We start from the raw sequence: 23,198 nt of genomic DNA, 5'->3' as shown, positions 1-23,198 counted from the left end.
AACACTGCACATTCACATGTATATACACACTCTACACATGCACATGTATACACACACTGCACATTCACATGTATATACACACACACACTGCACATACACATGTATATACACACACACTCTACACATTCACATGTATATACACACACTGCACATACACATGTATATACACACAAACACTGCACATTCACATGTATATGTAGCGCCCCGAGGGTTCGGCCGCTACAGGGGTATTGCACCTCTGCCAGAGGTGTGGTATTCAACTCCCGGGTAAGGATGGAGTATGCACCAGGGCTCAGTTAGCTGCATGCATCACACACACCCCATTTCCGGGGGACAGCTCAACGGTGCTCCCATTAGTACAGTAATGCAGGCACGACAGTCCATGTCCCTGGCTGGAGTGGGGAGGGGGGAGGGGGAGGAAAACCCAGTGATGTAGGAGCAGAAGGGGGACGGTTTCTGAGCATAGATAGGAGTTCATTGGTTGCTGGTCACCTGAGCTCACACACTAGGGAAGGGTATATAAGGTGGGCACCATCTTAGTTCTGGGTTGTTGAGTTCAGTGAGAGAAGGAGTTCAGCCAGAGAGTGCTGACAGGGAGCTGTGTCTCAGTCTGGGCCCAGCTCCACGAGGCAGGCCTAGAGTGAAGGCCGGAGCCAGAAGAAAAGAACAGAAAGAGAGAGGAACAGAAAGGAACAGCAAAGAAAAGAGAAGTACCCAAAGTGTAGAAGGGCTCAGAAACAAGAAGGCAGAAGGGACCCTAAGAGCCCATGAGAATACCGGGTGATGGGTCAGGCAGATTAAGGGTACCGGATCCCAAGTTGGTGGAGGAGAAACTACCCTCAGCCAAAGACTGGAGGTCGTGATCATTTATTGGTGCGACACCTCACCAAACCTGCTAGGAAGGCACCATATAGGACAGCGGGGAACGGGGCCCACGTTTACCCGCGCAGATCCGCGGTAGCTGGACAAAAGTTGGTCACTGGTGGGGCAGGCCAGAGAAAGGATAGAAGGGGGTCCTCTGCCATATTCCTGAACTGCCTGGGGGTTGACCGAGCCCCTCATCTGGTGGACGCAGCACGGCTCGGGCGGTCATTGCTGACAGAAGTGACTGGGAATATACGAACTGTGAGTAAAAGACCCTGGACTGCAACACGTTGTCTTTGTGCTTTTTGCTTCGCCAGCACTAACGGTACTGGGACTCCCTGCACCATCACCCCCACCATCCACTACACTGACCTGGGGCTGCACTCTTCCTGTGGGGAGTTACCCTACCTCAGCTGCATACAACATCAGCCTCAGCGGTCTGCCTTGCAGCGGCGGTTCATAATAGCCGCAATCCACGGGTGGCGTAGTCGGACATTACCTACAGCACATAGCAGACTACCGCTGGTCTGACCACCCTGAGCCACGGAACCGGGTCGCCACCACTACCCCCATCGTTTCCCTGTTGCCCGGCTCTGAGTGCCCCACGGCCAGGGGGCGAGTCAGCTTTGGCGTAGTCGGCAGGATCGTTACCAACCCGCCACAAACGGGTATTGCGCGCCTGAAAAGAGACTGTTTCATTCTACTAAAGATGGCGCCCACCCCAGAAGAACGAGCGCCATAATGTGCGCGCCAAAAGACCACAGGAAGCCACCTCCCATCGTGGGCCAGGTCCCAGAATGGCGCCAAAGAAGGAGCCCACCCCCAACAGCCATGAGCGCGGCTGTGGAGATGTCCATCAAGGTGGGGGGGCTGCCCCTGCAAGTGATTGTCAGCAGATTGCCCCAAGACCACCCCCAATGGGGGCGGAAAGAAGAAAACTGTGGGGCAGGGTGCGGTCTGGATCAGTCTGTACGGACCGCACCCGGGAATGGAAGGAGAGAGCAGCACCAGTACCCTGGCGCGTGGCCTGCTGCAGGCCGAGCCACCCTGCAGCTTCGCGGAGCTGCTAGCACAGCTCCCCAAGGACCCGGAGCGTGCGCAAGCTGCGCTAGAAGAATTGGACCGGATGATGGTCCGGGCGCAGCGGGATGTGATCGTCGGGTGGAAGGAGGAGTTGGCCCGGCAAGCCGTGGCCCGACCGCAGGAGGCGCTACCACCGCCCAGCAGCACGCCTGCCTCCGAGGACGGTGAAGGAGGATCGGAGTCCGGGGACGACGCCGCAGAGGAGACTGCAACGACCGAGGCAGGTAACGGGGACGTCACCACCCCCAGCCCCACTGCCCAGGGGGCGAGTCATATATACACACACACACTGCACATGTATATACACACACACTGCACATACACATGTATACACACACTCTACACATTCACATGTATATACACACTCTACACATACACATGTATACACACACTCTACACATACACATGTATATACACACACTGCACATACACATGTATATACACACACACTGCACATACACATGTATATACACACACACTGCACATTCACATGTATATACACACACACTGCACATTCACATGTATATACACACACACTGCACATACACATGTATATACACACTGTACTTACACATGTATACACACACTGCACATACACATGTATACACACAAACACTGCACATACACATGTATACACACACACACTGCACATTCACATGTATATACACACATACACACACTGCACATACACATGTATATACACACAAACACTGCACATTCACATGTATATACACACACACTCTACACATACACATGTATATACACACACTGCACATTCACATGTATATACACACATACACTGCATATTCACATGTATATACACACACACACACTGCACATACACATGTATATACACACACTGGAGGGCTGCAGTGATAGTTGAGTTTGTGGAACTTTCTCCCATCTCCCTACTGCATCTCTGGAGCTCAGCCACAGTGATCTTGGGGTTCTTCTTTACCTCTCTCACCAAGGCCCTTCTCCCACGATTGCTCAGTTTGGCTGGATGGCCAGGTCTAGGAATACTTCTGGTGGTCCCAAACTTCTTCCATTTAAGGATTATGGAGGCCACTGTGCTTTTAGGAACCTTGAGTAAGGCTGTGTGCCCACGATGCGTTTTTTAAGCGTTTCCGCAGCGGCAAAAATGCTGCAGAAACGCTTAAAAAACGCATGGTAGAAGGTCTGCCATGTTCCCCAATGATAATCCGCATGTGCTGTGCACATGCTGCGGAAATTTCCGCTGCAGATTACCATTGCGGAAAAAAACACAGCACTACCAATTATTTAGCGGAAGTGCTGCGTTTTCGCCGCCATTGACTTGCATTAGACCGCATGGATTACGCATCACTGCATATGTAGATGCGCATTCCATGCGTTCCAATGTGCGGATGGTACCCAGGTCTAGAGGAGAGGAGACTCTCCTCCTGACCCGGGTACCATAGAAACTGTAAAAAAAAGAATAAAATAAAAAATAAATATGATACTTACCTTCTGCCGGCCCGCGGTGCGCTCCTCCTCCCTTGCCGGCAAATCGCGATGGACTGAAGGACCTGCGCTGACGTCATAGTCATGTGACGGGTCACGTGACGCTGACGTCGGCAGGTCCTTCAGTGCAGTGTACTGCGATCGGCCGGCAATCAGCACCGAGCGAAGCAAGACTCCGGGGGCCATCGGATGGTAAGTATAGATTTATTTTTTATTTTTTTACATTCTCTCGGGTCACACTATATAAATCCATGCCGTTTGCATGGATTTATATAGTGTGACCAAGTTGACAAGCACTTTCCAAGTGATGCTAAAATCGCTTGGAAAAGCGCTTCATAACCCGCATGCGGAAATGCATGTGAAGAACGCTTCACTTCCGCATGTCCCTGGCAGGAAAAACGCATGTACAATCCACATGTACAATCCACATGTACAATCCGCATGCGTTTTTTCTGCAAGGGAGATGCAGAAACGCTCATGAAAAATCCGGAGCATTTCTGCATCATGGGCACATAGCCTTATGCAGAAATTCTTTTGTAACCTTGGCCAGATCTGTACCTTGCCACAATTCTGTCTCTGAGCTCCTTGGGCAGTTCCTTTGAGATCATGATTCTCATTTGGTCTGACATGCACTGTAAGCTGTGAGATCTTATATAAACAGGTGTGTGCCTTTCCAAATCAAGTCCTATCAGTTTAATTAAACACAGCTGGACTCCAATGAAGGAGTAGAACCATCTCAAGGAGGATCACAAGGAAATGGACAGCATGTGACTTAAATATGAGTGTCTGAGCAAAGGGTCTGAATACTTATGACCAGGTGATATTTCAGTTTTTCTTTTTTAATAAATTTGCAAAAATTTCTACATTTCTGTTTTTTTTTCAGTCAAGATGGGGTGCAGAGTGTACTTTAATGAGAAAAAAAATGAACTTTTTAGAATTTACCAAATGGCTGCAATGAAACAAAGAGTGAAAAATGTAAAGGGGTCTGAATACTTTCCGTACCCACTGTAACAGAGTGATCCTGCAGCCACATGTAAAGCTGTGGTTGACTTGTCATCAAATCCAGAAATCACATTAGAGTGCCTTGAAAAACTATTCATACCCTGTGAACTTTTCCACATTTCACATTACAACCATAAACTTAAATGTATTTAGAAAACCATGTATCATTTCCTTAACACTTCACAAAAACTTGCTACTTTGTGTTGGTAACACATAAATTTCCAATAAAATAGATTTAAGTTTGTGGGTGTAATGTGAAAAATGGGGAAAGTTCATTAGGGTGTGAATGCTTTTTCAAGGCACTGGAAATGCATTAGAATGAGTTTTTTAAATGGCTCAAACTAGTTATAAAAAAACAAACAAACACCCTAAGGCCTATAAAAATTAATTTTACCAATTAAACAAAACCCTTTAATGAATTGTCCAAATTTGTTTTTCAGCGTTTGTTTTTTTATTTTTATTTTTATTTTTTTTTTAAATTTCCAGCAAAATGTAACATGTAAATTTAGACAAAATTGTTGGCAAAATAAACTTTCCAAGCTCAAATTGGAAAAATTAAAGAGAACATACCACTTTGCTAACCGTATCCTGGTGGGAAAGCATAGCTGGATAGTTTTCAAAGGTGTCTTGTTGCACTTGGTGAATATTGACTTGCTCCCTGAGAAGTACATCAAGCACCAGACCTGTAAGGGAAGACACTGTAAACACCTTTTATCTGCACAGTGAGCTGAATTTTAACATGCAGTACTCTCAGATGTCACAGACCGGAGCCTCTAAGAAGCATCTCAGTAGACCAAAGAACTTTTATGAGAATTTTTTTTATTGATCGACTGATTGAAGAGGTCACAGAGTACAGGAAGTGGAACAGCGCCATACATTGTGTAGTGGCCATGAATGGTACTGCATGCTCTTACCAATTCAATTTTATGGGAGATGGCATGCAGTATTTTATCATATACACCTCTTGTTTATGAGCGTTTTTAACTATTTTGAATCAAAGTTATATTTTAGGGGTTATTCTTTCTGTAGGTTTGATCTCGTTTGGGACCCCACTCTGAATATTTTTTTCGGTCTTCCCGAGATGGCATGCAGTACCATTCATGGCCACTACACAATGCATGGAGCTGTGCCACTTTCATTGCGCCAAACCATCAATCAGTTGATCAGTGGTGGCATCAGGAGTTAGACCACTACCTACCTGATATTGATGACTTTTCCTAAGGATACTATTATGAAAGTCTCAGTACTTGAGGGTATGAAGTCAAAATAAAGGATTTTTCTGGATTTATTTTTTATTGACGACTTATTGATCGACTGATTGAAGAGGTCACAGAGTACAGATTGTGGAACAGCGCCATACATTGTGTAGTGGCCATGAATGGTACTGCACACTCTTACCAATTCACTTTTATGGGAGACGGCATGCAATACCATTCATGGCCACTACACAATGTATGGAGCTGTGCCACTTCCATTGCGCCAAATCGTCAATCAGCTGATCAGTGGGGGCACCAGGAGTTAGACCACCACGTATCTGATATTGCTGACCTTTCCTAAGGATACTATTATGAAAGTCTCAGTACTTGAGGGTATGAGGCAAAATAAAGGATTTTTATGGATTTTTTTTATTAACGACTTATTGATAGACTGATTGAAGAGGTCACAGTGTACAGATTGTGAATAAGCGCCATACATTGTGTAGTGGCCATGATTGGTACGGCATGCTCTTACCAATGAACTTTTATGGGAGACGGCATGCAGTACCATTTATGGCCACTACACAATGTATGGAGCTGTGCCACTTCCATTGCGCCAAATCGTCAATCAGCTGATCAGTGGGGGCACCAGGAGTTAGACCACCACCTATCTGATATTGATGACCTTTACTAAGGATACTATTATGAAATACTCGGTACTTGAGGATATGCTGATGAAATAGGAGAGAATTTTATTTGTGGAATCCAAAAATATGCAAAGCAATATTGACGTTTCGGTCCAACATCCGGACCTTCATCAGACTGCCACTAGCAACGGCAATCACATGCCCTAGGTGAGCCACACTTACTTTTACCCTTCTCTTTTCTAGAAATCCGCAACATTCTGATGAAGGTCCAGATGTTGGTCCGAAATGTCAATATTACTTTGCATATTTTTGGATTGCACAAATAAAACTCTCTCCTATTTCATCTGCATATTCTCAAGTACCGAGTCTTTCATATTACTGTATTTACGGATTGGAACCCTATACAGAGTGACATATGTAATTTGTTGCTTTCCTAAGAATAAGTCATCAATATAAAAGTCCCAGAAAATCCCTTTAACAGTAACAGCAAAAAAAAAAAAAAACAATATAAAAAAAGCCAATTACAAATATATACATCAGTTTGGGGCAAAAAAAAAACAAAACAGCTGAGAGATAAAGATAAAGTATATGTCCGTCATCATTCCATAGGGTTGTGCCTCGGAGCGCTTACTGTCCAGCAGACTCTGCATTGGATCCATCCCGAACATCAGGGGCTCGTACGTCCCGATCATTCCCAGTAGATGCTCCAGAAGAAACAGGTCTACAACATGTTTGTTCGCCGTCACTGTAATCTGACAATAATGCAGTGTTTATTTATAATAATAACATTTTATTGTAGAACGTTCAAATATTTAACACATTAATAAGAATTCCAAGAATTGTGTTTTATTCAATAATTACACTTTAAAGGGGTCGTCCGTCAGAATAACAAGTGCTTTAGATGCGTGAAAGTTTGAAACGATATTATATTCTACTTCTCCATTTGCTTAATCACAGAAGAAAGATTTTAACCCTGTCCTTCGGTTTAAGGGGGCTGGAAGACCAGCTCATTTTGATGTCTTAGCCGCCCCCTTCACTGTCTTAGATGACTCTTAGGAGCTGAGTGATTGGATCATTTTAACGCTTTAGACATTTCCCTACTTTGTCTAAGCTGAATCATAGAGAAGGGGGCTGGCCGACTGGCTAATTTTAATACCTAAGCAAGTCCCTTTTGCTGTTAAATGAGTTGTCCAGAACTTTAAAATTAATGGCCTATCCTTAGGATAAGTAATCAATATCTGATCGGTGGGGGTGCGACACCCGGCACCTCGGCCTATCAGCTGTTCCTGGTGTTGGCGGCGACTGGAACTGCTCAGTTGCGGAGCTGCACAGCACAGCTCCATTGATGGAATAGTTGCCACGGCCGGGTACTGCACATCTGCCCTCTATTTATTCGAATAGGGGGCACGTGCAGTACCGGCCGCATCCACTATTCCATTGACGGAGCTGTGTTGTGCAGCTCCGCAACTGAGCAGTTCCGGGCGACATTGAGAGCACCTGATCAGCGGAGGTTCCAAGTGTCGCAACCCCATTGATCAGACATTGATGACCTATCCTAAGGATAGACCATCAATATTAAAGTCCCGGAAAACCGCTTTAAAGCTGATTCATTGACGAAAAAAAAGGGGGCTGGCTGATTGGCTGATTTTAATTCCTAAATCGTGTTGAGCGAGCACTAAAATGCTCGGGTGCTCGAAGCTCGGGCCAAGCTCGCCGTGATACTCGGGTGCTCGACCCGAGCAACGAGCCCAATGTTGGTCTATGGGAGACCCGAGCATTTTTGCGGCAGCACCCCCGGCAGTCTGTAGAAAGCCTAAAAAGAGCCCAAAAAGATAGTGACAGTGCTCAAAAGACATGGGGACAGCATGGGGATCGCCCCAGGAAGCATTTCTGACCCCCAGGTCACTGCTGTCAACAATGTGGTCAGAGGTATTAAGTCACTTTTACGGGCTCACAATAAAACGTTCAAAAACTAAACTGAAACCGCTTTCCTGTGAAATATGTTAAGGAACATCATTTCCAGGGTAAAGACTTGTGTATAAGGTAAAATAAATAACCCCAAAAAAAAATACTCCTCCACACCTTGGGCTATGTTCACAAGTAGCATTTTTTATACGTTTTTGCACTTTTGTATTGCTTTCAACCGTGACAAATGCATTCACCGGGAATGTCATTTTAACATTGTACAGCCTTATCTGGCCATGTGCTGTGTGACACATGCATACAGTGCTGAAAAGACATGGGAACAGCATGGGGAAGTCCCCTGGAAGCATCTCTGACACCCAGGTCACTGCCTAAAAGTGTGCCCATCAGAAGTGATCTTTGCCGCATCAGAAGATTCAGGCTTGCAACTATCCCCATTCAATAGCCTTGTCTCAGGGCAGTGTTCAATTGTACCTACCCCATTCCTTGCAATGCAAGCGCAAGTATGCAGCCTGCCACCCACCCACCCCCAGGCTGCAATACCATACTGCTTGCTTGCTTGCACTTGAAATTGGGCCTTTTAGGCATGTGGAGGCGGAATCTGGCCACCACGTCATGGCTGCATCGGCGGCCTGGTATCCATACTCAGTCCCCAGCCGCCCGGCGGCCGGGTGTCCACGCTTGGTCCCCAGCTGCCAGGGGGTGGCCGGGTGTCCATACTAGGTCCCCAGCCGCCCCTATTTGTCCCGGTGCGCCTTATACACAAGCGCGCATGCCAAAACATTACCTGTGCCCTCCCCAGTGCATTTAGTGGGAAGGACAGCCTAACCACAAACACGTGGACAAGTGAATGTGGACTGGGATGGTCCATCTCACTGACGCCTTCACACTGGGTTAATATTGTGGAAGTCGGGACACAGTTGGACACTGGGATGCAACGCGTCCTCCAGACATAGAGGATTGCGGGTCCTGGGTCAATCAGGCTTCAACACAAAGTTCAGAAGGTAGACAGCAGCAGTGGTGGGCCTCCTACACAACGAGTTAATTATTCATGAGGCCATCCATTTCCTTAGCTTTCTGTTCCTTGGAATGCAAGCGCGTGTATGTAGTAGCGGCTAGGCCTGAGGTGGTCAGCGTTTTGGCGCATATCCTACCTCCTCCGAGGATTGCTGGATGTTTTCCTGCTACTATCCCAGTTCTATGACTCCCATTAAAACAAAGCTTCAGGTGATGAATGATGGATGAGGTGGTGGCAAAGGAGAAAGAGCAGGAGGAACAGGGACCATTCACATCAATATCAGGCCAGTCAACCACACATGTCTTGTAGGATATGTTTCTGTACCAAAAGGAGCGGTTCGGCTACACAGTTATAGGGCATACAGTGAGTGCAATGCCTACCAAAAATTTCGAGGCACTCCAATGCCCCTTGGAAGTGACATGGAGATCAGAGGGCCTTAACTAAACAGTTTTTTCCATTTATAGCAACTGGGTCTCCTGTACACTGTTGGCCTAAGCAGTGAATGGAAGGCTTTCCAAAAATTATGAGGAACAGCAATGCCCCTTGAAACAGACGTGGATTACAGTGTACTAAAAACCTTCTACCCATTATTGGGGAGTGGGTCTCCCTTAGTGTTCGACTATGCATTGAAAAGCAAAAGTTGACTAAAATTAGGAGGAAATGCAATGCCCGTTGGAAGAGTCGTGGAGGTTAGAGGTAATTAAAAACAACATTTCAATGCCCCTTGGAAGAGCTGTGGAGTTCAGAGTGGTTTAACAAGACGGTTTTAATGCCCCTTGGAAGAGACGTGGAGGTCACAGTAGCTTAACAAGACGGTTTTAATTGCCCTTGGAAGAGACGTTGAGTTCAGAGTGGTTTAACAAGACGGCTTTAATGCTCCTTGGAAGAGATGTGGAGGTCACAGTAGCTTAACAAGACGGTTTTAATGCCCCTTGGAAGAGACGTGGTGGTCACAGTAGCTTAACAAGACGGTTTTAATGCCCCTTGGAAGAGACTTGGAGGTCACAGTGGAATAAAAAGACAATATCAATGCCCCTTGGAAGAAACGTGGAGGTCCCAGTGGAATAAAAAGACAATATCAATGACCCTTGGAAGAGATGTGGAGGTCACAGTAGCTTAACAAGACGATTTTAATGCCCCTTACAAGAGCCATGCAGTACAGCATATTAAAAACATTATTCCCATTATTGGGGAGTGGGTCTCGCATAGTCTTTGCCTATGCCTTCCAAGCAAAAGCTGCCAAAAATTAGGACGGAGGAACTTGCAATGCCCCTTACAAGAGCCATGCAGTACAGCATATTAAAAACATTATTCCCATTATTGGGGAGTGGGTCTCCCATAGTCTTTGCCTATGCCTTCCAAGAAAAAGCTGCCAAAAATGAGGACGGAGGAACTTGCAATGCCCCTTACAAGAGCCATGCAATACAGCATATTAAAAACATTATTCCCATTATTGGGGAGTGGGTCTCCCATAGTCTTTGCCTATGCCTTCCAAGCAAAAGCTGCCAAAAATTAGGACGGAGGAACTTGCAATGCTGGCAACACAGACCACGGTCACCCTGGTTGTAAAGTGGTGGTGGAGGCTGAGGATAAGGAGAAGAGCAAAAAATAGCTGAAATGAGGAAGCGTATACCCATGTGTGGGTGTGAAGCGGTGCATGGGAAAACACCACCCGAAATAACACAGTGGATTTGACTTTATGTTACTTTGCTGTCATTTGGTAGTGATGAGAAGTCTGGCCCAATCCAGCCCTTGTTCATTTTGATAAGGGTCAGCTCGTCAGCATTGTCAGTTGTCAGGCGAGTGCGCTTATCAGTTATAATTCCCCCAGCTGCACTAAAAACACGCTCCGATAACACGCTAGCGGCAGGGCAGGCCAGGACCTCCAAGGCGTACAGAGTGAGTTCATTCCAAGTGTCCAGCTTGGATACCCAATAATGAAAAGGCACAGAGGAATCACGGAGGACGCTGGTACGGTCGGCAAGGTACTCCCTCACCATCTTTTGAAACTTTCCACTCCTTGTGAGAGTACCCCGCGCCTCAGGGCCTGTAAGCTGGGCGGGTCTCCGAAAACTGTCCCAGAACGTTGACAGTGTTCCCCTGCCTCTGCTGGATTGGAGTTGCGTCTCTCTCGCCTGTACACCTTGGTTGGGCAACGAACTGTGACCTCTGCCGATAGCGTGTTCAGATGGGAATTTTTTTAACAGTTCTGCAGCAAGGGCCTTATGGTACTGCCCCATTTTTGTAGACCTCTCCACCTCAGGAATAAGAGAGTGAAAGTTCTCCTTGTATCGGGGGTCTAAAAGTGTCACCAACCAGTAATGACTGTCACCCAACATTTTGACAACGCGAGGGTCACGGTTAAGGCAGCGTAACATAAAGTCAGCCATGCGTGCCAGACTGGTAACGGGCAAGACTTCCGTGTCCTCACCAACATGACGACTGACCATGCTCTCCTCCTCCTCCTCCTCCTCCCCCCTGTCCTCAGGCCACCCACACTGAACCGATGGTATGACAGTTGTACAGGTACTACAGTTTACAGCGCATGATACCAGCTCCTGTTCTTCCTCCTCCTCCTCCTCCTCTCCCTCATTGTCCCCCAATGCACGTTGGGATGAGATGAGGCTGGGCTGTGTATAATCGCCTGCTACAGCTTCTTGATCCATCTCATCATACTCTGGCTGCAATGCCTCCTCTTTAATTCTCTGCAGAGAGCGTTGCAAAAGACAGACAAGTGGGATGCTGATGCTAATATTGGCGTCATCGCCACTCACCATCTTGGTGGACTCCTCAAAGTTTGTCAAGATGGTACATATGTCAGACATCCAGGTCCACTCCTGAGGTCTTATGTGTGGAGTCTGACCTGAATATCGACGGCCTTGTTGCAGCTTGTACTCCACAACTGCTCTCTTCTGCTCACAAATCCTTTGCAACATGTGGAGGGTAGAGTTCCAACGTGTGGGGACATCACACACCAGTCGGTGTGCCGGAAGCTGCAAACGCTGCTGCAACACAGCAAGGGCGGCGGAAGCTGTAGCCGACTTCCGAAAATGAGCTGACTGGCGGTGTACTTTGACGAGCAGATCTGGCAACTCGGGGTACGATTTAAGAAACCGCTGAACCACGAGGTTAAGCACATGAGCCAGGCATGGTACGTGTGTGATCTCGCCTCGCCTCAGAGCCGCCACCAGGTTATGGCCATTGTCACACACGACCATGCCTGGATGTAGGTTCAGCGGTCTCAGCCACAGATCTGCCTGCTATTTCACAGCTGTCCATAACTCACAAGCAGTGTGAGGTTTATCACCTAAGCTTATGAGTTTCAGCACAGCCTGTTGCTGCTTGGCTGAGGCAGTACTGCAGTGCTTCCAGCTTGTAACTGATGTGGTGATATCTGAGATGGAGGCTGAACATGAGGAGGAGGAGGAGGATGATGCGCAGGAGCTGTACTCTGTGGGGGCAACTCTGACTGACATAGGGCCCGGACTGACAAAGGCCCCAGTAACTGCGTTGTTGAGGGCACGGCAGATGTTTTGGGACATGTGTCTGTGTAGTGCGGGGATGGCATACCGGGCAAAATAGTGTTGGCTGGGGACAGAGTACCGAGGGACGGCCACCGCCATAAGGTTGCGAAAGGATTCCATCTCCACCAGCCTAAAAGGCAGCATTTCCAACGCAAGCAGTTGTGAAATGTGCGAATTTAGGACTGTGGCCTGTTGGGCATTGTTTGCGAATTTGCGCTTTCGTTCAAAGGTCTGGGATATGGACAACTGAATGCTGCGATGGGACGTGGACGTGGACGTTGATGCTGTATCTTGAGAAACTGCCATAACAAGTGAAGACTGAGAGGAGGGGGCATCTTTACATGCAGTATGGACAGGGGATTGCCTTGCACGCAGAACAGGGGGTTCTCTTACATGCACAACAGCGGAAGAAGATGTGGTGACACCCGCTGACACTGGTCGTGGACCCTGGGGTTCACCCCACAAAGTCGGGTGCTTTGCTGACGTGTGCCTGATCTTGCTGGTGGTGGTCAGTCTGGTAGTTTTGTCACCCCTGCTGATGCTGGCATGGCAGGTGGTACAAATGGCCTTTTTGGGGTTATCAGCAGAGTCTTTAAAAACATTCCAGACTCTGGAAGACCTACCGGTTGTACTGGCAACGTCCCTCGTGTTGGTGTTACGGGGAATGGTTGCCCGCCTTCTGTCTGCGGCCACCACACTGCTTCTTCCTGCCTGTTGGGGTACTCTGCCTCCCTCCCCCTGTGTGCTACTGGCCTTGCTCTGCGTGTCCTCCTGCCACGTTGGGTCAGTTACTGGATCATCCACCACCTCCTCCTCTTCCACTTGCGCACCACGATCCTCCTCCTCACTTCGTGGCAATTGTGTCTTGTCATCGTCCACCTCTTGTGACAAATTGCCAGCGTCGCCTTCCTGTGGCCGTGGCTGTTCAAATATTTGGCCATCGCTACATGAAATCTCCTCTTCCATCACTTCAAGCGGAGCAGGCGAGGGGCCCAAATATGGAAATGGACCAGTGAACAGCTCTTCAGAGTGTCCAACTGTGGGATCAGTTGCTGTCTGACGACACTCGGCATGGTGGGAGGAAGGCGCATCAGGGTGAGGAGGAGTATGAGGTCGAGACTCACGGCTACTAAGACTTGACCGTGTAGAAGACAGACCGGAGGTGGTGGTGCCCAGGTGACTGGAAGTATTATCTGCTATCCAATTAATAACCTGTTCACACTGATCAGTTCGCAATAGTGGTGTTGTGTGCTTCCATAGTAATTCGGTCAAGAACTGGGAGCGAGAAGATGTGGCTGTTGGTTGTGGCACATTTTCACCTTGGCCACGGCCCCGTCCTCTGCACACACCATCACCAGAACATCCAGTTCCATTTCCCTTGCCACGCGCCTTGTCCATTGTAAATGAAGTAAAATAGCTTACACTCGCACTATCAATGGCAAAAGGTTAAAAAAAGGAGATTTGGACCGTGGAAGAGGAAAATCACAGTTCTAGTTCTCTTCCCTACACCAGAATCTCTTAAACAGATATATTTGTGTCTGAACAGTCAGCGAGACACTCAAACTGTTTTTTTTTTATGCAAAAAGGTGGATTACTCCCAGATTTGAACCGTGGAAGAGGAAATCCACAGTTCTATTTCTCTGGCCTACACCAGAATCTTTTAAACTGATATATTTCTGTCTGAACAGTCAGCGAGACACTCAAACTGTTTTTTTTATGTAAAAAAGGCAAAAAGGTGGATTACACACAGATTTGAACCGTGGATGAGGAAAACCACAGCTCTATTTCTCTGGCCTACACCAGAATCTTTTAAACAGATATATTTGTGTCTGAACAGTCAGCGAGACACTCAAACTATTTTTTTTTATGCAAAAAGGTGGATTACACCCAGATTTGAACCGTGGAAGAGGAAAACCACAGTTCTAGTTCTCTGGCCTACACCAGAATCTTTTAAACAGATATATTTGTGTCTGAACTGTCAGCGAGACACTCAAACTGTTTTTTTTTATGTAAAAAAGGCAAAAAGGTGGATAACACCCAGATTTGAACTGTGGAAGAGGAAAACCACAGTTCTAATTTCCTGACATATACCAGACTTTTTTAAATAGATATATTTGTGTCTGAACAGTCAGCGAGACACTCAAACTGTTTTTTTTTATGGAAAAAAGGCAAAAAAGTAGATAATACAGAGATTTGAATTGTGAAACTGCAAAACCACAGTTCTAGTTTTCTGGCCGAAACCAGACTCTTTTAAACAGTTATATATGTGTCTGAACACTCAGACACACTCAATTTTTTTTTTGGGGGGGGGGAAATACCAAAAGGTTAATAAGACGGGTATTTGTACAGTCTGACTGAGGAAAAAAAAAAAAAGAGGATTTAGATGAAAAAAAAAGGATTTTTCCTGGCCCCTGAGACGTGGGGCTAAGTCTAGCAATTTAAGCAGCGGCAGCACACAGGACTGTAATGCAGTGTTTGTTGGTATAACCACTGCTTCTCCTATACAGCCTGCCTGCCTGCCTGATATCTGGGATGGATATTAGACCTTAGAAGGACTGTTTGTTTGATTTTGCAGGATTTAGAGACCCTACACTACCTATTTCGCAGTATAAATCTCTCCCTAGCTCAGCAGCACTCTCCCTACACTGTGTGATCCGGAGCGACTGTGTCCAAGATGGCGGCGCCTGGTTTTAAATACTCGAGGTGACGCTGTGCGGCCAGCCAATCACTGTAATGCCCACAACCAACATGGCTGTGGCATTACAGTGACTGGGTGGCAATCCCTGCATGTTCATTGGCTCTGTAAAGAGTGCCAAACATGCAGGGCGGAAACCCGAGCTCCCGCCCGAGTAACCCGGAAATGCTCGGTGCTCGCCGAACATCCCGAGTAGTGAGATGCTCGGGCGAGTACCGAGCAGTGTCGAGCATGCTCGCTTAACACTATTCCTAAACCATCCACTTTCATTGTCAAAACTGAATCAAACAGACAAAATTTCACCAAATCAATTTAATGTCTACAACAGTCCCATTAATTGTCAAGATGATTCATAATCAGAGAAGGGGGGCTGGCTTTGCAATTCAACCTCCCCCCATTCCCAGTCTATGTAAGCTTTATTGTAGTAAATGTAGCTGAGCTGCAATACCACATACAACCTGTGGACGGGTGTGGCACTGTTTTTTGGAAAAGGGCATCCTTGTTTTTCTAACATTGTACAATCCCTTTAAGATCATAGGCTGTAACAAAGTTACTGCATATACTGTATGAGAAAATCTTTTGTATAAACTTCAAAATGATGGTCCAAAAACCATGCACTTAAAGGGGTATTCCTTTTCCAGTTAGTGACATCCTTTTTGTACTCTATATTATTACTTAAATAGTTTTTTTTTTACTGAAAATAAAGAGGCTGCAGCGCAGTGGCGACCCCTTCACCATTTTTCCTTTGCATAGGACTGTTCTTGGCCACCCTGTGCAGTGTGGCTCTACCCAAGAGAATGAGGCTGGCTGCATTTTCTTGCCCAGTCAGATGGCTGAAGCCAGGGGCATAACTAAAATAGGTGCAGGGGTTACAATAGTACACGGGTCCTGGAACCTAAGAGTCCCAAATAGTCCCTTTGGTCGATATGAAAAGACCAATACTATTAAATATTTGCAATAATTGGGGGCCCCATTGGAGCTTTTGTATTGGGGCCATGAGCTTCAAGTTACATAGCTGGCTGGAGCTCAGGGAAACACTGTGGAAGAAGCCCCTCATTTATAGGATCGATGGGATCTCAGGTATTATACCCTCCAGTGTTCATTACTGAACGCATATTCTAAAGATATTCCATCACTAAATAAGATGTGACTATCCCTTTAACTTCCCATATAAAGGTATAATGAATGATGCAATGTTTGCAGCAAAAACTTCATCATAAATAATTATTACCTGATTTTTGTGCAGTTCAGAGAGTTCATCGTCACATTCAGCGAGCACAGAGATGACGGTGTCTTTCACTTCTTTATTAATTACCCCCTGGATGAGATTATCCAGAAATCTGTCGTGTTCAGTTTCTGCATTTAATTCATCTACCTGTAAAAAAGCGTAGCAGGTGATTGTTCACTGTCAGGTGTGTACACTATTTCTGACCATTATATGACTTATATCCTGCATTTGTCACCAGTTTTTTCCTTTTTGGCTTCTATCTCTAATTTTCAGTTGTCTCTGAGCTGGTGCGTAGAGACTAGCTGATATGATGTCTCCCATACACAGCACACACAGACATGAGGGATTCCTGCTCTCCTGTCTCTATGTAGAACATGTTCCAAAGCAGCAGCATGGAGGACATTATACAAATGTATTGAGCAGTGTAGATGTGATTCCAGCTCTGAGGTGCAATAAAACACTTACTAGAAAGCTGCAAAGCTGCAGCATGATCTGCCTGTTTCATGAAAAGTGCTGACGACATTGTGTCAGTAGCTGCCTGCCAGGATAAGAGTACGGTCAGCAGGTATTGAGTACATGTCCTGCTCATTAGAATAGCACACATGCTTTCTGTCCGTGCATGCATCCTGGTGGGCACCTCTTGGCGTCCACTGCATTTACTTCTATGGGGCCCTGAAAATGGCTGCTTGGCATTCTTTAATTATTAAGAAGAAATCATGTAGAATTGACTCATTATAGGATTTGCAAATTGTCTCTACAGACAGGAAGAGGACTTGAACTCTAGCGCCACCTATTGGAAGCAGCAATCCTATAAGTCAATATCGACCCTTTAACAAGCCTTGTAATATGACTTAGGATAAAAGCCAAATCAGAATCTCAATTTGCAGATACAGTGTTTCGGGGTGTTTCTCCTCCTCAGTGCAAAGTATGAGATTTGATTTTGCTGAGTGAGAGGCTAAGACTGGGATCTAAAGGGTAAGTTTTCTCCTTATGGAGAGTGACATGCCAGGTCTGGCACGTCAGTATGAGGAGGTTTAAATGTCTTGTATGCTCCTTTGGGAAATCAGATCTCATACTTTGCACTGACGAGGGGCAATACCCAGAAACACCGTGTCTGCAAATTGAGATTCTGATTTGGCTTTTATCCTAAGTCATATTACAAGGCTTGTTAAAGGGTCGATATTGACTTGTAGGATTGCTAATTCCAGTAGGTGATACTAGAGTTCAAGCCCTCTTCCTCTCTGAAGAGACAATTTGAATATTTAATTTCCCAGAGGAGCATGCAAGGCATTTAAGCCTCCTCATACTGGCATGCCAGACCTGGCATGTCACTCTCCATAAGGAGAAAACTTAATCCTTAGATCTCATTATAGGAAGAAGCCATTTTTCTTGCCTTTATTCCCGCTCCTCCCCGACCGTTGCTTAGTAATAATTGCAGTTATTATATCACATAAACCTTCGTCTTATTCAGCATTAATAACTTCCAGTTTTACGCTTTATTTTGTTGTTTCATTTCACCTCTGTAACATTTTGTGTTATAGATCGATCATTTATTTCCATGAATTACATCCATAAACTTTAGTTTTGATTCACGATCTCCGACCTTCTACAGTTTCCTTTGTGCTCGTTTCTATCTCCTCATTAATAATGGATTAAAAAATAATATCCGATCCGCAGCTCTTTTTTACATAATTTCATAGTGTTTTTTTTCATTGTATTGTACTGTTTTTGTTAAGTGGGCTGCCCAGGAGTTTGGTATCAGATCGGAAGGGGGTCTGACACTTGACCCCTCCATCAACCTTCAATGCACAGGGCAGCACAGCTCCATACGCTGTGTAATGGCCGCTCTCGGTACTGCAACTCAGATCACATTCATTTCAATGAGAGCTGAGCTACAGTACTGAGAACGGCCACTACGCAGTGAGTGGCGCTATGGTGCTCTAGCTCTATACACTTCCAGCAGCAGTTGATTGGTGGGGATGCTGTGTGTTGGACTCCTACCAATCTGATATTGAAAACTGGTCCCATAAAAGTGAATGGAGAGGAGGTTGAAAATGAGGACTACTACTCTAATCACCGTTCATGGCAGTATTGGTCATGCTATAAACCATGTAAGTAAATTCAATGGTCGCTCTACTGCTCCTTTCACACAAGGGGCATGGGACCTCCATTCCAATTTCCCAGTGGTCGGACCCCCAGGATCATACATTTATAATCTCTCCTGAGGATTAACCCCCTAACATCCCTCATACTCCATAAAATCCCTGCAGCCTTGTACGCTCCTTTGACTTACTCACCATTGACGATAGTTCTGTTTGGATGATGCTGGTGAGAATTTCATCTATACAGTCGTGCAGCGCCGTCTGTATTAGATGGTCGTCCACAAAATCTCTTACCATCCTCCGGAGCACATGAGCGGACAGATCACTCAAGATCTCAATTATCAGTTCATCGAGAAGAGTCAGTGAGTGCGACCCGGCCGATCCTCTGTGATTACTAATGGGGGTGAAAAAAATGGACACGGGCAACATACTATTTGCTGGGTTTGAGTTTCCTGCAATTACTGCTAAAAAATTCAGAAAATATTGTGAGATGCATCATAACAATTTATTAATACATTATATATGTGTGATAAATAAATTATATATATATATATATAAATATGTATATATGTATTATACTGCTTTTTAAAATATTTTTTGCAAGGTTTTATTTTGCTGCATTTACATATAGCTCCTGCACTTCCCGTTCCCTTCACAATGACCTTTGCACACGCTTATTAGATGCTTCAACACAAAAGATCTATTCAATGCTACGAATGTTCATGTGCATTTCCTGAAACAACAGGAAGTTAGAGACTAAAAAAGCCCCGGTGGCTGGTGTGAGAATTGCAAGATTTATCATTTGTATTTTTAACAAAGATTATACTATGGGGAAAAAAAAATTGCCAATTTTTTTTATTAATGATGCATTTAACACAAAAACTTTATTAGGACATTTTCTGATGAGACATTACTGAAAATTGAAAAGATCTGCTGAAACTCCAATTTCTGGTGTATTTGCATTTTTATAAAAACTAGTGTCTGGCATGAATGTCATGTGTATGAAGTGTCCGCCTGACACTTTTATTGGACCCTTGCAGCCATATTTAGGCTACACCAGCAGACTGAACAGGTTCTGCCACCCATGACCTGGTGCTCAATAAACCTAAGATTCCGCCTGATTTATTAGAAGAAACATTACTTGTTATATTTGTGCTCTGATTTCCAATTTCTTGAAGTTTTCTTTCCATAGTGTCTCTTCTTTGGCATCTGTGGGTTAAAAAAAATGGAAAAAAATAATTGTAAATCTCAGTCTTATTTGGAAGTCAATGAAATGATGAAATTCTCAGGTTTTGAGTTCTAATGCCCAAATCCTATGCATATGATATATATCCCCCGAGGTCCAACACTTTGCCACATAGATCAGAAAACAGAGAGAAACCCTTTAAAATTGATTCCCTTTCTTACTGTCCAAAAGCCCAAATCATTAAGGGTACACTAAGCCCACTATTGAGAAATCGCACACTATTTTTCTAATGGAATTAAAGGGTTAATTCCCTTCTTCATACATGGATAGTCATCAGATAGTTCTTGTAAAAACAAGCACTTTTGCAATTTACTGCTTATTAAAATTTGCAACCGTTCTTGACATAATAACACTTTTATTTTGTTTACAGTTTGTTGCCTTGGAGACCGACCGCCGCTGCTGTCAAGCTTGAACAGACTGTACTGAAGCTAGGTGGTATTATGAAGTGATAGCGATCCTGGCTACCTTCAAAACAGTGCTTACAAGCACAATAGAAAAGAGCTTGTGAGCACTGAACATGTTCTGTTGTCTAGCAGCGGTGGTCGGTCTCCAAGGCAACAAGCTGTAAACAAAAGTGTTGATATCTGAAGAATGGCTGAAAATTTTAATAAGCAGTAAATTGCAAAATTGCTCGTATTTACAAGAGCTATTGACAATATCCATTTATGAGGAGGAGATTGGCCATTTATAGGGAACCAGTTAGCTTGCAAAATGCTATTTTCCTGCAGATGTGGAGGGCGCCTCTTAATGAACTCGGCACATTTTATTCTCATTAAGACTGGGGTGATGAAACGTCAGTCTTAATGAATTGGGGACTGAGTCCAGACAGCCACCAGGGAGACGCTGCATGCAAATGTATAAAGTTTGCATTGAACTCAATGGAAGCTACATGAATTCTTATTAGTGATGAGCGAGCATGCTCGTTACTTGAGATTTACGAGCATGCTCGGGTGCTCGCCGAGTATCTTCAGCGTGCCCAGGTGTTATGTTTTAGTCACTCCGTGCTCATGATTTGAGATTGTTTGACATCTTTTATACATGGGAGGAATGCTTGTTTCTTAGGCACTCCTCACATGTATTAAGCTGTCAAACAGTCGCAAATCATGCACTCAGCGGGACTAAAACATAACACCTGAACACACTGAAGATACTCGGCGAGCACCCGAGCATGCTCGCCTAAAGGGTTAACAGAACATACTCACTCATCACTAATCCTTATGAATTAGGCCCCCCCTTGTAGCCAGAATTTTATTATTTAAAGGGGTTATCCAGTCTCTGAAAATGTGTGGCTTATTCTGAGCAATAAGCTGGGAGAAATAAGATGCTACCGCGCTAATAGATTGGGGAAAAGCAGAGAGCAATTATAGGTGAAGGAACTTGCAACACTTGAGTGCTGTGGCCCCTTAATGCAGCTATCTAGTGCCAAGAGTTGGACCCCTACTGATCTAATATTGATTACTGATCCCAAGGATGGGCCATCAAGAACTGGATAAACCCTTTAAATCTATGGGAGAAAGCAGAATACTAGGATCTCTGTATTGGAAATATAACAGAACCACAAAAAAACAACCTGATTTAAATGTGTTGTTGAGGACTTAGATATTAATGGCCTATCCTTAGGATAGCTATTAGGTAATCAATATCAGATCAGTTGGGGTCTAATACCTGAGAACCCCACTGATCAGCTAGTCGGCAGCGAATACACAGGGTACAAAGCTGGAACATCACAGCGCCAAACACTATGTAGTGGCCATTCTTGGTACTACAGCTCAGATCACATTCACTTAGGAACTGAGTTGCAGTGCCTGAGAATGGCCACTACAGAGTATATGATGTTTTGGCTTCGTACACTGTATACTGCTGATTTCTGGGGTGAATGGTGAAGAAAAAAAACCTGTATTATTTTTGGTAAGGGGCCCAGGACCCATATTATCACTGAGACAGAAGAATCTCTGTCTGCTTCTGCTTGAAACCTGATGATAATGCCAAAAACAAAACCACAGCGCTTACCTGTGAGCTATTTGTTAACGTCTCTATAAGAACATCTGGCACAATCTCATCAAGCAAAATCTCAGATATAAAGGAGTCAACAAAGTCCTGGGCAAAATGCTTATTTTCTGTGAAGTATCTATGTGAATTGTGCTCCTAGAAAAGGGGAAGATAGGTGAAAACGAGGAGAATTTACAATGCAGCGATAAGACCCGACATTATTTATTAATTGAGCCATTTCCTAAGTTTTAATATTTCATGCTCATTGATCTGGAAAGGTCGCCGGCGTGTGAGGACGTGATCTTGTAAATGCTGCGGCTTAGTAGGTCCCGTCGCTCTTTAATACTTTATAACAGTGATCTTTTAAGAAAGACTAATCAGAAATTCTGTCATCCAGCCGGGTACATTATTATGTTGCAAGTTAAAAAACAATCATTGATTTCATTTTATTTCATAAATCAATAGTACACGTGAAAATAAGAAACTTTGTAATAGTTCTTATCAGAGAAATCCGCTTATTTCTCCTCCTGGACTCATCATTCATTCGCAAAATTCTCAATTCATGGGTAAAATCTGTATTCAGAGAAGATGGACTTCATCATTACTGAGATAGGAGATGACAGCTGGTGCTTTAAACATTCTATGGAGGGGGAGGAGCTAGAAACAGTTAAAGACATCTGTTGCAAGTTCTCGTGTAACGACAGTTACATTTCTCCATAGAACTTTATGAGCACCAACTGTCATCTCTTATTTCAGTAATGGGAAGGTCTGTGTTCACCAAATATAGATTATCTCCATCAATTGAGGATTTTTGAGAGTAAAATATCAGTCTAGGAGGAGAAAAAAGCTAATTTCTGGGAGCTTAAGCCTGGGATCTAATGGCTAACATTACTGCAGGTCTGGCTTGTCACTCTCCACAAAGAGAAACGTTACCCCTTAGATCCCAGTTTTAAGCCTCTCATCTAGTCAAATCACATCTCATGCTTTGCACTGAGGAGGGGCAACACCCCAAAACATGTGTCTACAAATTATTTTTGAGAGTGAAATATCAGTCTAGGAGGAGAAAAAAAGCAAACTTCTGAGAGCTTAAGACTGGTATCTAACAGGCAACGTTTCTCCAGGCCTGGCTTGTCACTCTCCACAAGGAGAAAAGTTACCCCTTAGATCACAGTCTTAAGCCTCTCACCTAGCCAAATCAG

General features: G+C 44.8%; 1 protein-coding gene across 3 annotated transcripts in view; it reads right to left on the bottom strand.

The window, feature by feature from the left end:
* The window catches only part of LOC141171615 (uncharacterized), a 74,000-nt gene that overhangs the window by 32,495 nt on the left and 18,307 nt on the right, over positions 1-23,198 (bottom strand). For all 3 annotated transcript variants that reach the window (XM_073655286.1, XM_073655285.1, XM_073655287.1), the window contains 6 exons: positions 22,021-22,155; positions 19,906-19,973; positions 18,960-19,158; positions 16,666-16,809; positions 6,906-7,026; positions 5,002-5,114 (listed from right to left, as the gene is read on the bottom strand). In XM_073655286.1, coding sequence (XP_073511387.1) covers positions 5,002-5,114; positions 6,906-7,026; positions 16,666-16,809; positions 18,960-19,158; positions 19,906-19,973; positions 22,021-22,155 — 780 coding nt within the window. The remainder of the gene's footprint in view (positions 1-5,001; positions 5,115-6,905; positions 7,027-16,665; positions 16,810-18,959; positions 19,159-19,905; positions 19,974-22,020; positions 22,156-23,198) is intronic.

Source organism: Phyllobates terribilis, unplaced genomic scaffold (genome assembly GCF_046119375.1).
Source record: "Phyllobates terribilis strain yellow unplaced genomic scaffold, ASM4611937v1 Scaffold_12__6_contigs__length_324123572, whole genome shotgun sequence".
NCBI lineage: Eukaryota > Metazoa > Chordata > Amphibia > Anura > Dendrobatidae > Phyllobates > Phyllobates terribilis.
The sequence above is the reverse complement of the archived record's forward strand: the minus strand, read 5'-3'. Positions and strand labels throughout refer to the sequence as shown.